This window comes from Orussus abietinus, unplaced genomic scaffold (assembly GCF_000612105.2).
Source record: "Orussus abietinus isolate OABI.00-Male unplaced genomic scaffold, Oabi_2.0 scaffold475, whole genome shotgun sequence".
Classification (NCBI taxonomy): Eukaryota; Metazoa; Arthropoda; class Insecta; order Hymenoptera; family Orussidae; genus Orussus; species Orussus abietinus.
In genome coordinates, this window is record NW_019394642.1 from 17,409 (window position 1) to 33,406 (window position 15,998).

General features: G+C 38.3%; 1 protein-coding gene across 2 annotated transcripts in view; it reads left to right on the forward strand.

Moving 5' to 3' along the window:
* Positions 1-15,452, forward strand: part of LOC105698960 (neurocalcin homolog) — a 28,008-nt gene extending 12,556 nt beyond the window's left edge. Inside the window, exons 2-5 of one of the 2 annotated variants that reach the window (XM_012423618.2) lie at positions 4,235-5,051; positions 5,422-5,540; positions 9,481-9,669; positions 11,445-15,452. In XM_012423618.2, the coding sequence (XP_012279041.1) occupies positions 4,982-5,051; positions 5,422-5,540; positions 9,481-9,669; positions 11,445-11,645 (579 nt within the window). In that variant the 5' untranslated portion in view covers positions 4,235-4,981 and the 3' untranslated portion in view covers positions 11,646-15,452. Of the gene's footprint in view, positions 1-4,234; positions 5,052-5,275; positions 5,300-5,421; positions 5,541-9,480; positions 9,670-11,444 lie in introns of those variants that run through there. The other variant, XR_002762241.1, reaches the window with a different exon arrangement.
* Positions 15,453-15,998: the final 546 nt, after the last annotated feature.

Consider the following 15,998-nt stretch of genomic DNA (forward strand, 5'->3'; position numbering starts at 1 on the left):
GCCTCTTAACACATTCGCGACCGCTGACGTGAATTCACGTCTTTCGAGTTCTACTCCTGGTTGCCGCTGACGTGAATTCACGTCATTTTAAATTCTCTTCCTGAAGACCGCTGACGTGAATCACGTCCTGCTTAGTTGGCTCACTAATTGTTAGCCGAAATTTTCGCCCCAATTTTATCATTTTTATCCTTGCTTTAACGATACAAGTTTGCGGCAACCAGTTTAAGAATTTCATTACTTTTCGCCGGTACTTAGGATTTGAAACGGGAAAAATTTCCCGCTCGTGAAAATGTGTTAAGACGGCAAGATGGCGGACAGAGAGGCCGAAAGAAAAGATGGATCGAAAGAAGCGGATGAAGAAGAGATCCCTACGTTCCCCAAATGTCCCTAGAGAGAGTCGTGGGAATGGGGAATTTCGAGTTCGATCGGTGTCGCTCCTACTCGAAATTCCCCGCCGAGTATTAGGCCTTTGTCGGAAATTTTCGGATTTCTAGAGATTCGCGAGGCGTTCATTTGCATACGTAAAGAGGCTTCGTTCGTCTGCATAGGGATTCCTGTGACCACTTCTAGGCGCCCCTGTGTTGCGAATCGCTCGTAGGTGCATCTTTGCGGCCCTTGATTGTTAATTTTGTACAAATTTCGAGATATAAATGTTAGGTGTAGTATAAGTTTTAGAGTCCTCTGAGAGCATCTATCCTAGCCCAAGCTTTTGGTTGGGTCCATTTCTTTCTACAAGCGATTTATAAGTAACCGCGAAGTTACCATAGGGTATGAGTAGCGTAAACGGATCATTTGTCGTACACAACACCATACTGCCGTTTAGGGATTCTCCTAAAACCACCTAAGCAGTCGAACAATGTGTCTGTCATCATTTTAGCGAGGATCCAGGTCAGTTGGGAGACCAGTTTTTTCATCGCTGAAAAGAGAAAAATCGATACCGTAGTCGATAGTTCTCCTTCAATTCTCCATTCACAGGTATTCAGTGCTGTCAAGTTTCTCGCCACCAAACTGGAATCATGTGAAGCTTTTAGTTTAACTCGGGCTTCTGGTGACGGTTTCATACTTCATTGGGCATAATTCCAAACGTAAAGTCACTATAAAACTGCGTTCATTTCTCACAGCTGATGTTTCTTCCTGACGTTGTCGGTAATTCGCGTCACTCGTAAAAGCAACTAATTTTTTCTTCTTTTTTTTTTCTATTCCACGGTTAGTACAATCATGAAAAAATGAGCCGAGACTGCCCGTCACTTAGTGTCAGGCGAATCAGTGAATTAAGGGGATGTGAAAGTGGCGTCGAAAGGGTCTCGTTTATGAAACTTTTCTCCGAACTGAGGGTACCGAATAGTTTCAAACTTGACACTGCAAATATCGAGGCTATAAAGAAGGTCCTAATACCCATGAAAATTCAATTTTTTTTTTTAATTTATTTATTGATATTTTCACATTTTTTTTTACAAAAAATGAATTTTTATGAGTGTCCGAACCTTCCTTATTGCCTCCAGGTTCACGTTGTAACATTTGAAAGGATTCGGTACACCCAGTTCGCAGAAAAGTTTCACGAACGATTGAGCTTTCGGATGCCACTTTCACATCCCCTTAACACTACAAGTAATATAATCCTGGACTTCGTAAACAAAGTATGTGCCGTTCGGTGCAAAATTCACAGATGGTTGAATTATTCACAAATACACTACACAATGACACGTATTTTACACATAAATACAACATTTTTCCGGAATCTACAGTGCAGGAAAGCATAGCGGCATTCTTTGGAAAAAGTTGGGTGAAGAAACCGTTCGCGAAACATTTGTACATTCAACGGTTTTGCTACAAAATGCATTTTAAAACAGCCAATCAGGCTCTGTGGGCGTGGCTTAAGTGGAGAGTGGGGATGTTATCTTTCAGGGGCGTGGCTTACGGGTCCCCTGATTGTTCTAACGCATTTTACGACTAAATTACCGATCACATGAAAATGTTATAAAGGCATTTATTACTCAACTTTTAACAAGGAACATCGCTAGATATTTCCCTGTCCTGAATTTTACTCAGAACGTAAAATATTCCTCGCGAAACGGAAATTTCTATTACGTATCTTTCCTCGTGACGAACCAGATACTTCAGCGACGAATGCTGAAATTGATTAGGTACTTCACGAGGCACAATTTCTACGTGAACGTCTCAAACTAGCTTAATATTTATTTCGCCCAATTGAATTTGAATGATATAAAATTTCGCTGATAAGAAGGTGGATAATCCTTGCTTTCCCTTTCCGTGGGCAGATGTTATCTAAGGTATCAAATTGTTAGTGGACTTTCTCCTCTGAGCCTTTATCTCGCGTTTTCAATTTTCTCTAATTCTCGACTAACTAAAGTAACAATTATCTGTAAGGGAATCGATGAGGCCCACGACTCGCGGGGCTAACGAATAACGTTAGACGATTACATCGAGATGTACTTTTTAAGTGTTTATCTGTAGACTCGAATCTTTTACGGCCGAAGAGCTAAGAAGGACGAAGTACTCCAAAAAGTACCTTTGAAAAATCACTCCACTGGAATGGCAGAAACTCGACTAATCTTGCAAGACAACAATACCGCGATGCAATTACTAAAAATTATTTTCACTATATCTTACCTAAAGGGCGAAAGGAAAGTTTAAACGACCCTAGTAGCATAGAATAATTTCTAAATATTTCTTTGTAATCTTTGCTAAATATCTCAAGCGACAGATTATTTAAGCTTTCTTGTAGATTTCATTCGAAGATATCTGAAATATTTGTTGAAAATCTCAAGGACATATTCAGTTTCAATAATTTATAAACATATATAGAAATTATATTTTTTAATTTATGAACATGTAATAAAAATACATTTTTTACTTCACGACTATTATCGGACACTTCATTTGGTATCAAAAAACACGAGAAATTTTTCTAATATTTTCGTTCCACTATTTCATTATGGGAGCAAAACGTGTGATTTTGATTTTAAATATTTTTAAAACGTTTATAATGTATTCGGCAGATAATATTTAAAAAATACTTGTATTAAAATGAAACGAAATGTTTTGTATATCTGGTAGAAAAATATTATGAAAACACATGGAGCTAATATTATATAAATATTATAGAGATAATATTCTAAAGTAAACGTTTTGCAAATATTTCAAATGTCTGCTAAATATTTACAAAATGTACGATATTCGTTAAATATATAGAAAATATAGGAGAAATATTTTGTGCTACTAGGGGAATACTTGAGAACAATTTAATATAAGAAAATATACATTTTCCTTCTGCTCGCTTAAACTTGTGATCAGCTACGATGTCACATTTCCACATAAGTATTTTAAACATACATAACTGCATTTATTTTTATATAACCAAAGATATTTTTTTTTAATGGTTTCGTATCTTGATAGCGCATTTTTCGTTCCTATTACTCGATATATAATTTTGCGAAAAAAATGTGCAACATGTTGGATAAACTATTCCAACTAAATACCTTACTGGCTATTTAAAGGAATTCTACGCAAAGATAATAATTCGTCGCACATTTTACGTTTAATTTAACATTTTTCATTCGGCGGAATCTTCCGAGTCCTCCTTCCTTTTTTCCTTATTAAATCATAAATTAGTATTAAAGATCCATAATAGTACGTCACAACTATTACACGAAAGTCTTACTAAAATCGTGTTAACAACTCTTCGGCCATCCTCTTCTTCAGGGGATCTTAATTATCACTTTTAAGTACTGTAAGCCACTAAGAATTATGCGTAAAGTCTCGTTAACAAAGTGCACCCGACTTAACATGCAGATTTTTTAAGCGAACCTCACCATAAATTAAGTTACGCTAATTAAACTCAGACATTTGTTACATGTGTATGTATGCGATGGGAAAAGAAGAAAACCCTGGGCGGCATTTGCGAAATTAGTCGAATTGCTAAATTAGCCGAGTGCAACCCGTACGTCACATACGCATAAACATACATCCGTAAACACGCGTGCGTATGTATGTATATACGTACACGTCTATTATATAAATATATAATACGACATTACTACACGATTAATGTAACGTATAAGCAATCAGACACTCGTATTTTGTATGTTAGTTACATACGGCGAGAACAACCATTTATTATTATTAATAATATTATTACTATTATTATAATAAATCGTACTATGCTCCAATTGTATGTTCATTAACCTGCTTTTTTCTTATTTTTCTGTTTCAGAAAGAGAACGAGAAAGAGCGTTTGTTATGTGTGAATGTGCCCTTACTCCTGCACTCCTCCTTACCATACAACTTTACAATTACCTTTTTTTATTACCTATTTCTGTATCATAAAATCCCGACAATACTAAAGTTCCTTCTCGCCTGGAAATTTCTTCTTCCTTTTTCTTCATATTTTTTTTTCGAATTTTACGGAACGACTTGTAACATTTAGCGATACCGTACCCGTGATCTCATTACATTTCCGACGTGATCTGTATTTTGTTTTTCGTTTTTCTATTTTAAAACTGCCATACCGTTTTTCTCATAAAATCCGGATTTTTTTGTTTGTTCTTCAGTCTCCGCCGTTTTCTGTTTTTTCTTCATTTTTTTTTTCTTTCGAATTTTACAGAACGACCTGTAACATTTATCGATACCGTATCCGGGATCTCATTACATATTCGACGTGAATCTGTATTTTGTTTTTCGTTTTTTTATTTTAAAACTGCCATACCGTTTTTCCCGTAAAATCCGGATTTTTTCTTGTTTATTCTGCAGTCTCCGCAACCATTCATATCCCCGCGAAACATTTTAGATTGATGGCTCTCGACAGGTGTTTTCATTTTTCGACATTTCTTTTCTAGGTGTGCCCGGTGCTGCTTCTTTAGAAGCTATTGTTATTGAGAAGGAACGCATCTACTAGTCAGTGACTTTTGACAACGAAATTCGTAAAGTCCACCGAAACGTTTGGTGGCACAGGAGACCAGCCATGGGCAAACAAAACAGCAAACTCAAGCCTGAAGTGCTAGAAGACCTTAAGCAGAATACGGAGTTCTCAGGTTAGTCTAAATGTTTAATAGATGGCGAAATATCTGTTAATTTAATAACAAATAGGAAGACATTAAATACGAAAGAATTGTCCAAATCCGGACTCAATTCTCGGTTCGAGTTCTAAATGAAGATAAAGGGTCTAACGATTCTGTAACTGTTGTAGATTAAGGCGATGTCAAAGTGGCGTCGATGAGGTTTTGTTTATAAAACTTTTACAGTACACTTCTTACAGACGCGGAAATTCACGAATGGTACATTCGTGAATGACATAAAAAAAGTATCTTATTTAAATCGACTGATTTGAGTTTTCACTTCACCTTAATTATTCCTCAACATGTCGCTTAAAGGAAAAAAAATGAATTTTGTGTTTAATTACAGACGCGGAAATTCACGAATGGTACAAAGGCTTTTTGAAGGACTGTCCGAGCGGACATCTCAGTGTAGAAGAATTCAAAAAGATCTATGGAAACTTTTTCCCTTATGGCGACGCGTCAAAGGTAAGGCCGTGAATTGTGAACAGCGCCAAAGTCAGTATAGAAATTTCGCCCTAGCAATCGATCATTAATATGCATTACCATGCGAGTGAGTGCGGTACTCGCTTATAGTGAAAATGATCTTCACTTTCTCATTAATAACGCGCCATGGACAAAGGTAAAGCCTTTAAGGTCAATCCGCATGCAGCTAGATTTACATCACACCGTTTAGGCTCCACATATATACACAGCTCATGTAGCATAAATCTACCTAGGACATCCTGACAAAGTCCTCCGCATCCTCGAGATATTACAGGACATTCCTTTGCTATCTGTGCTGCATGGGAATCAGCATGAACTTTTGCCGAGTATTCATTTCACACATTTATCATTCATAAGTAGAAGGCATCAACGTAGTTTACTTACGTCTAGTGTAAAAATTTTATTTATAACGTGATTTGTAAGCAATCAATCCACACAAAGGACATAAGGACTTTATTCTTCGAAGGGTGTAAAAATGAAATTTTTCTAAATATTCATCAGTATTCATCTCACACAATTATCATTCATAAGTAGTAGGCATCAACGTAGTTACTTACGTCTAATGTAAAATTTTTATTTGTAACGTGCTTTGTAAGCAATCAATCCACGCAAAGGACATAAGGACTTTATTCTTCGAAGGGTGTAAAAATGGAATTTTTCAAAATATTCATCAGTATTCATCTCACACAATTATCATTCATAAGTAGTAGGCATCAACGTAGTTACTTACGTCTAATGTAAAATTTTTATTTGTAACGTGCTTTGTAAGCAATCAATCAACGCAAAGGACATAAGGACTTTATTCTTCGAAGGGTGTAAAAATAGAATTTTCCAAAATGTTTAAACCCTTTCGGAAGATGTCTAGATAAATAATTTAACCCGAGACATTTTCTATTTACATTCATGTTGAGTACATTAATGAGTGAAGTACCCAAATCAGTGAATTAATGTACAAATAAATGTGTAAAATGCAAATTGATCAGTTGCTTAGATACATTTTCTATTATTTAAATAACGATGTCACTCGTTATCTATACTAATCCGTACACTGTTAACTAAAGTACACGTCTTATAAAATGAATATAAATTGAGCATAATTATTAAGCAAATAATGTCGCTCACTGTGTAGTTGCAGAAAAATTTCGCTATAAATATCATTCGAATGATTAATTGCTCTTGATGAGAAATACATTTAAATAATGTCCAAATGAACATGAATAAGGGCATTCACATATATGTACATACAACGTCATATACAAGAACATAGCCCGAGTAACTGATGAATAAACCACGACAGCGCTTTTACTCCAACTCTTCTGAAATACATTTTTTTTTATTATGATTCGTCTTTTATTCGTCCGAATGGAAGGTTTTCACTGTAGGCGTACTTTTATGGAGGCGAACTGCAGTATAGAAATCCGGAAAATGGAAAACCTTCCACTCCGTGCAATATGTCGTCAACGAGAAGCACCGACCAACGAATGGCTTTCATTCTTTGGAAATCGATGGAATAATAGAACTCGAAATGGCCTCAGGAAAATGTCTTCATACAGGAACATATTGTAGCACTGTAAAGCAAAGTCATTTCGCGATATACTCGGGCTCGCCTTGCGTATGCAAATCGATAAAATATGAAAACCTTTCACACACAACCTTACTCAATACATGGAAAATCAGTAATTTCCAACGGGAAGGGAAAATGAATTTTTTCATATTTCTTAAAATTACTATTTACCCTCCCCTTTGTATTTTAATATCAACATAATTCGCGTATACGTCTTCATTAATCCTTGTTTTTTAAGTCAATCAGGCAGCAGTGCTTTTAACTTGGCGAAACTGGCATTGAAATCGCTACTAATTATTTTTTATGATATTCAAAACCAGTATCGAACGCGTAAAGGAATTTTGTGAAAGAAAATTCAGAATAATTAATATCATCTGATAATTTATCTAGCCTTTGAGTGTATCTAACATATAGTTCACATATATATTACATACGTTCGATAAATATTTATATACAATTAATTTACGGATATTCCACGTTCCGCTGTACCTGGGTACTTTCAGTACCTGTGATGGCCACGCTCCGATTTTTATATTTATTTTCATACATATTATATTATTCAGACAATCTTTTATTCATGTTACATGCAAATTTTGTTTCAAATGATACTCTAGAGATATTTGTATAAATGAAATATGACACGCCGGCATACAAGATGACATAATAATTGAAATTTTTGTAACTAAAGATTATTCTTACGAAATAAAATACATTTAACAAATTGCCTAAGGCTTGCACTGTCTGCACATAAAATTTAATCTTAATTAAACACTTCGCATGCTTCAGTCGCAGTTTGAATCTTCTCTATGTCGTCTTTCATTAAACGAACTGTATATTCTCGCATGTATACAATGAATGCATATAAATTGTGCTTCTGCACCCTGAGAGAAAAATCATGAAAGACATAAAACAAAAGCGATATAAAACAGTCCACCGAAAAAACGTTCTTAACCATTTCAATATTACCGTCATGGATGGCAACACAAAGTGGATATTTGAAAGAAAATAAGTATTGAAATAGTCGTTAATTGTATAATTTGTACTTTGAGAAATATTGTTAAGAAAATTGTCGACTTAGTTTATCGCGAAGAATATGTTGGAAAAGGAAGGATCCTTTTTTTAATCACTCGGTGTACATTATACTTAACTTTGAATGAGGCAGCAAAGTTAGACAAGTTGTATGCAAGGTAGACAATTTTCGAAAGTTTCGATCCTTCGAAATTTTGTTAAGAAGATTTTCGACATAGTTTATCGCGAAGAATATGTTGGAAAAGGAAGGATTCTTTTTTTAATCACTCGGTGTACATTATACTTGGTTTTGAATGAGGCAGCAAAGTTAGGCAAGTTGTATACAAGGTTTGGTCTTCGCTATCTGGGTTGTCTCCCACGAGAGAGGCGTTTTTTATGAGCTTCTTTCGGTTCAGTTCAAAGCCCTTTGGATGATCTCCCCAGGTGAAGTACCAAGTTGGCGTTCCCTAAAGCAATATTGAACTTTCCAAAAGACGCTGGTCCTCAGAAATAGGCCCCTTGCTAAAAGTCACTTCCGAGACACTTTTATTGAAGGAAGTTCCATCGCTAATCAAAACTCATCCTTGATACTTTAAGTATTCCTTATGCAAAACTCATTTCGTTAATACATTTTTCAATTTTGAACGCTTTTACATTCGATCATTTTCGTCCATTTCTTTCAACTCGTAATTCAGATTTATCCCACACTTTTTATTTCACGTGATAGGACCAAAATTTAGATCACATTCACAGATGTAATATTTTGTAAGCATAAATTATTGAGAAAATTACAAATAAATTTCCCGACTAGTTCTGACAAAAGAATATAGATGCTCTCATGAGTTACAAAAATGAAAAGTGCATTACACGTGTATTAATACTTTTCATCATGTACTAACGCATATATTAACGCGGATTTATGAGTTAATGTTTCTGAAGGAGCTAGACATTAACATCGTCAACATCCTTTTAAAGATTTGCAGTTAATATCCAACTTTTATCAGTTGCTCGTGAGAATTAACGAAATCTCGAAATATCATGATTTCCTTAATTAAAACGCCTTTAATAAAATGTGGGTACAAACAGCAAGTAACTCCCGTTCAAAATCTTTTATCCGAAAAATATTCTTCGACCAGAGGTGTGTTCTGCTTAATCTACAGACTCTCGATTAAAGTAATTTAAATTCTCGAGGAGTACTACATTGCTCTTCCACGAGGCGTTACCGAACTCCCCGAAAGACGCTAACTTTGAAAACTGGCACCCTCGTGAAAGAGGGTCGTAGAGTCATTTCTATTGAAAAAAGACCCACCTAAGTGCCGAAACTCATTGTCCAATTTTCCACGTGATCAGTTTGCAGAACACGTCTTTAGGACGTTCGACGCTAACGGCGACGGAACGATCGACTTTCGGGAATTCCTCTGCGCTCTTAGCGTCACATCTCGAGGGAAATTGGAGCAGAAGCTGAAGTGGGCATTCAGCATGTACGATCTGGATGGAAACGGATACATCTCGCGGCAGGAAATGCTGGAAATCGTAACGGTGAGTAACCTTTCAGATTCGAGTACAGCAGATTTTCAATAGTCACATCCGCCATTTTAATACCCTCGTTCGGAGTTTTCCACTATTCCGATTGTAATACCTCAAGACGTGTATTAATACATTCGTGACCGGCAAATTTTTTCCATTTCAAATACTGAGTACCGGCGAAAATAATGAAATTCTGAAAGTGGTTGCCGCAAACTTGTATCGTGTAACGTTATCGACGTGATTCACGTCAGGAATAGAATTTATTTCATTTGTACTTTGTTATCACATGTATACTCTAATATACAACGACAAGTACGTGCGATCAGGACTTCCATTCGACCGCAAAAGTTGCAAAAATTTCCCCTGGGAAGATGCCGAACTTATATCCCCCATAGGTCGTAGATATAACAGTGAACCGTAGCTTCGAAAGACCCCATAATGTTTCCAGAATTAGATACCAAAGTAACTTCCAACAGATTCCAGCCACTGCATCGTACTTGAAAATTAATTAATTCCAAACTTTCCAAACAAGTAATAACTAGCTGGCATTTAATCGAGAAATATGAAGCCATCACACACACACACACAACGAACTAAAAATAAAACATTAACGATTGCTTTCCATTTTCTGGGGTAAATAGGAAATAGATCATATTTTTTCCTATGTAAACCAAATTTCAGAACTACGTCAATTATTCCGCTCAGCAAAAATAAAATCCCGAAAGTTCACCAATTAGACAAGCAAGGGTAGATAGTAGAGAATATTTTGAACGCCAATTACTCCTATGTAAACCAAATTTCAGAACTACGTCAATTATTCCGGCAAAAATAAAATCTCAAAAGTTCACCAATTAGATTAGCAAGGGTAAATAGTTCACCACCAATTAGACAAGCAAGGGTAGATAGTAGAGAATATTTTGAACGCCAATTACTCCTATGTAAACCAAATTTCAGAACTACGTCAATTATTCCGCTCAGCAAAAATAAAATCTCAAAAGTTCACCAATTAGATTAGCAAGGGTAAATAGTTCACCACCAATTAGACAAGCAAGGGTAAATAGCAGATAATATTTTGAACGCCAATTATTTCTATGTGAACCAAATTTCAGAACTACGTCAATTATTCCGCTCAGCAAAATTAAAGTCCCAAAAGTTCACAAGTATTGTACTAAATGGCATACTCCACTTGTCGTTTTCGTACAATAATTATAAAGAAATCGAATTAAAACTCCACAAATCCTCTGAATTCATGGTTTCTGAGGTTCTACTTGACTGCAAAGGGACCCCCTTTGCCATCTATGATTTCCTCGTCAACTAAATTTTCACTCCGAGACCTCGTATTATCATCGTTTTAGCATAGCAGCGAATAAGATACTTCTTCTGCCTTTATCCCATTCAAATGCGAGTTTCTTGATTACCAGAGTGTTCTAAATTGTCGTACAATTGTCCTACACTTTGGTTTCTCATATTAGAGCCATTTAGAGATTAATTGTATATTGATCGAAATATGAGAGCTCGACGCCATTAAGGTTCTGGCCTGGGGTAAGTTAAACAATTTCTTGGAAAAATTCACATTTCGAATGTGTCGGGACAATTCTTAGATGATCACTCGTGATGTATCAAAGTTTCGGACAGTTTGGTCCAATACCCTTAAAAAAAAGTGTTGTATTCGAATCGACTGATTTGAAGGGGGTTTCACTTCACCTTAAATGACCACAGTTTCCCCGAATCGGTTCTATTGTTGCGACGTAACCACGACCGCCACATCGGTATGCTTCTTGTTCCAGGCAATCTACAAAATGGTGGGCACCGTGATGAAGATGCCAGAGGACGAGTCGACGCCGGAGAAGCGAACGGACAAGATATTCCGCCAGATGGACAAGAACAAGGACGGCAAGCTGTCATTGGACGAGTTCATAGAGGGCGCGAAGAGCGACCCATCCATAGTGCGACTGTTGCAGTGCGAGCCTAGTGCGCAGGCCCAGTGAAGTCCCGGGCACCCAGATGCTGTTTCACTGATCGCGACCCCGAATCGGGGCCCGGCCCAATAAGACCCCGACGAGCCCAAAGATTCGATGCTATCATGGAGGAGAGTGGCATCACGACCGTCGCCGCCATCGCATTCACCGTCGTCGAGGCGCAAAGACCCGGCATCGACGAAAAAGTCCTCGCTCGACCCTTTTTCTGCGCAACGAGTCACCGGTAGCTCGCGAAAGCTCTTCTCGTCGCCCTCATTACACCTACCGAGCACGTGGCAACCCTAATATCGTACCGATTCGCTAGGTTAGGTTAGGTTAGGTTGTCGCGTCGCGAGTCGCCGGTGACTCGCGAGGTTCCCTCGAAACTCGAATAGAATCCCCGAAGTGGAGGGCCAGCGACTTCGGGTTAGGTTCCAGCCAGCGATCGTGTCGGGTCCGCGCATCAACCGATCTTTTAGGTTAGGTTAGGTTAGGTTAGGTCTCCGTCCCCTTCTCCTCGCAGGACTGCTCGCGAATGAGGTATCTTCTCGCGGAAGAGAGGGCCAGGCAGAAGTAGATGCGCCTAACTACCGAGCAGGTGATCTTATTGGGTTGGCAACTAAGTGATTGCGGATCTTTTAATACCATCCATCGAGAAAATCCGCAATCATTTAGTTGCCAACCCAATAGTAGAGAGGTAGGCCCGTCGCTTTCCATCGGCGCAGACGGTCAATCGATCGACTACTCCGGTTTGACCTGGACGAAGGAATTCTGCCTAGTTTCGATCGGACGATTCCAAAATGCTGTATTCGAGGAGGGGACGAGTTTATGGCGCGGTAAGTGTGGTATGTCTTAGTAGAGAGGTGGTAGATCGGGTGGAGGTGGATCTTGCGACTTTGAGTTGTGCAGTTGGCACCACCGAATAATTCTCGTAGAACCGGAGGGCCTGGAAATAAGGTAATGGATCCCCATACAGGAGCCCAACATTGCTACAATGTCGCTTGGTGTCGGGGCAGCTCTGCTGCAACGTAGCAGTAAAGCTGCTACGACGGAACTGCTTTCGCAAACGCTACGCAAACATTTCCACCGATAAGATCCAACATGGCGCCCTGCTTCCGGCGATGTTGTATTATCCACCACTACGACATCGCTGCGGTATGTACGCTGCTACGTTTCGCGGCATACAAGCTGTCGTAAAACCCGCGAAAAGAAAATGTTGAGGGTTTGAAACTCCTCCGCGAGATTGTAGAGGTATGTACAATCAAGTTGCAGAGTTGAGAACCACACCGGCACCGCTATTGTCTGTAAGTACAAGATAACAAGAAGAAAAGAACATAAATTCCAAAGCCACTGCTTCACCGTTGTATCCGCGATATTCCAACATTGTTGCAGTACGCACCTTAACATTGAATAAGGGTTAAAGTAGCGTGAAACAGCCCATAGTTAAGTCATGCCCTCGGACCTTTTGAACAAACCCGGACACCTAATCCTCGACAACGAGCAAAGATGTCCGTCCTGCAACTTTGTTACGCGTTGCCCTTCTACTGTCTCTGCACAATCGCCCTTACTTTGCGCCACTTATCTGCCAGGTTGCAGACTTAGACCTTAACGACTTAACTGAAACGGAATAACAAACGCACCTAAGCTGGTCATTTCGCAAAAACGCCCCTCCCGACATCCAACATTGTTGCAATGTTTCGCACAATGTGCCGTGCTGTATGGGTCTTGAACGGAGAACATTACAAGGGCCATATACTCAAAGCCTTTGCAGATTTCCGAGCAAGGCAGCATCTAGATAGGAAGAGAGTGCCACTCGTTAATAAAAAATGAATCTCTACCACCGAAGGTGGACGCCGGTGAAGTGATCGATCATTTTTAGGCCGTAGGAACGCACAGAAACGCTTAGGCGTTTGCAGAAACTGATTAAGTGGCACGACTCCTCCATGAGTGCACTCGGTAATTGGGCATCGACATGTCGCAAAGGGTTCTTAAATTGGACCGGGACCCGATAGTTCCGGGGCCGCTGGGCCCACGGCGCTTGCGCAATCCGCAAGCTAGTCGATAAGACTAGTCCAGTCGCTCCGTCTTGTTAACAAAAAGATAAAAAGAGTTAGGTTATGTTCTCTCGATCCGACCTTGCGCTGCGTAACGCGGTGAACGATAGGTCTCGACCGCTTTAGATAGACTTTACCGGGGTCCGTGGATGGGTTTAAATTTTTATACGCGTCAATTCAATGGCCTTTCTTCATTCGACCTCTGACTCCGCCATGTTGAATTTCAATTATCTCATCGTCGTTTTAGAAGCGGCTTAATCGGCGTAGAAAGCAGGTTGCCAAGGTTTAAACAAGATAATTAATACTTGCTCGTTCATTGGTGTAAAGTGGTTATCATATCGTATGATAGGGAAAGGGTTACTATGTCTTGTCAGGAGTGTATCACGGTGATTGTAGATAAGAATAGCTTCTTAAGTTCCCCGTGGACTAATATGGTGAAGTTGGATGTACTGCTTAACGGAAATACTATGGAATTTATTGTTTGGAGTATTAATTAGCAATTGTTACGATTGAATATTCAGTTTATTTAGAGATTTTCGGCCATTGAGTTGACGGGATATGGTTTAATGCGTTACCATGGGACCCCAAGGGTTGTAAAAACTTTTTCCCAGGCGTTGAACCTTTTTTCCCAGTGCATCGCGGAACGAATAGGGAATCGACTTACTAGGCTAGTGTTGTTCATCTTGTCTAGTTACATTCTAGGGGACTCGGCACAGGTCTGGATTCCATAAAACGTTTATATCGGGACGTGACATGTTCGGTACGCATAGTGATTATTATAACGATTCGAATTAACGTTGGAGTATTAATTAGGCCTCGAGGCTGTAAATAAACAGGTGACTAATTAAACACATTCTAATCGCGCTGAGTAGAAATTTTCTTTGTACGGTTATAAAAAGGATCACATTGTTGCTGGACTGGTCTCTTAGTTTCCATCGATGAAGTTGTCAAACTCTAGTAGTAACCGAGTGACTCGGTCAGCCATTATGAAAGACGTGTGTAATTTCAGAATATGAGTGAATGTTATTTAAAAGGAAATATACTTGTTTTAGTTTCTTGCTGGCATCCTAGAACACGGAGACCTCATTATTGAGTATTTTCTAAGGATACGATGTGATCGACATATATAAACCTATAAATTTATTCAATACACTCAGTTAACTGGTTCGGAGATAAACCTCCTGTTTCTTGAATCGCTACTTTACGAGTTATCATCTTATGATATCACGAGACATATACCTGTTTACGATAGTCAACCTAAATGACGATAATATGTCACACATACAAGCGTGCATGAATTTGTTGCTCTCATGCAATGAGCGATAAACGGTTGCCTTATCTCGCGTACGTCTGACCAATACTCGCCTGTACTACTTGATTTTCTTCAGTGAGTCCCTTATCATTACCGTATGATAAGTCTGATCAGTGTTTTCTCACCGCTTGGATTCCCAACAACTACTAGCAGGTGCTATAGTTAAAGTAAACATCTAGTTTGTAGAAAGGGAATATTAATATACTATGTCAGACAGAGAGGAATTCGAATTAGTATAGCACAACGTTTATGTGTTAGTCGCTCTGTACCCCACGTCTATTTTTCGTTTTGAATTGATGCTATGAACAACTCTGGCAGAAATTCATATTATGCACAAATTTACTTCGCCGATGGTCATTATAATCCAGTACCTGCAAAATCAAAACTGGTATCGAACTCGCCCGAGGTAATATTTAGAACGAAAAGTGTAGTAGTTTTAAACACGAAAATAAATTTCATAATACTATTTCATTTCTTTCTATATTGGTCGTTTTTCATTCATTTTCAGTGCAATCCGCAAGCTTAGATCTTCCTTACGTGCAAATATCGGAGTCATTAAATGACATATATTTACTATTTAATTTCCAAGACATGCAAATGCAACTCTTGATGTTTCTCTTCGTTGAAAATGAAACGCAAAATATTGTAATTGTATCCAAAATATTTTTATAACTATCTCGTGTGACTATTGCGGCACAATATTTTTCAAATTTTGTTTCAAATCAAGATTAATGATTTATTTTTTTCATGAACTTACATTTTTTTCATACGTCTGACGTATGTGCTGCGTTACTACTTCCTCTGAAACCGCAGCCTTTCATTGCTGACAAATATATTACAGTACTATTGAATTTCCAAATCAATAATGCCACATCCCCATTAATGCCAATAATTGGATGATCAGAAGATAAGTGAAGAACTAATATTCTTCAAGCAAAAAGGAAATATAAAACCAATACGTATTTGACAGAAAACAGTTCTCAACGGCGTAAGGTAAACTTTCACCGAAGTTTCGAT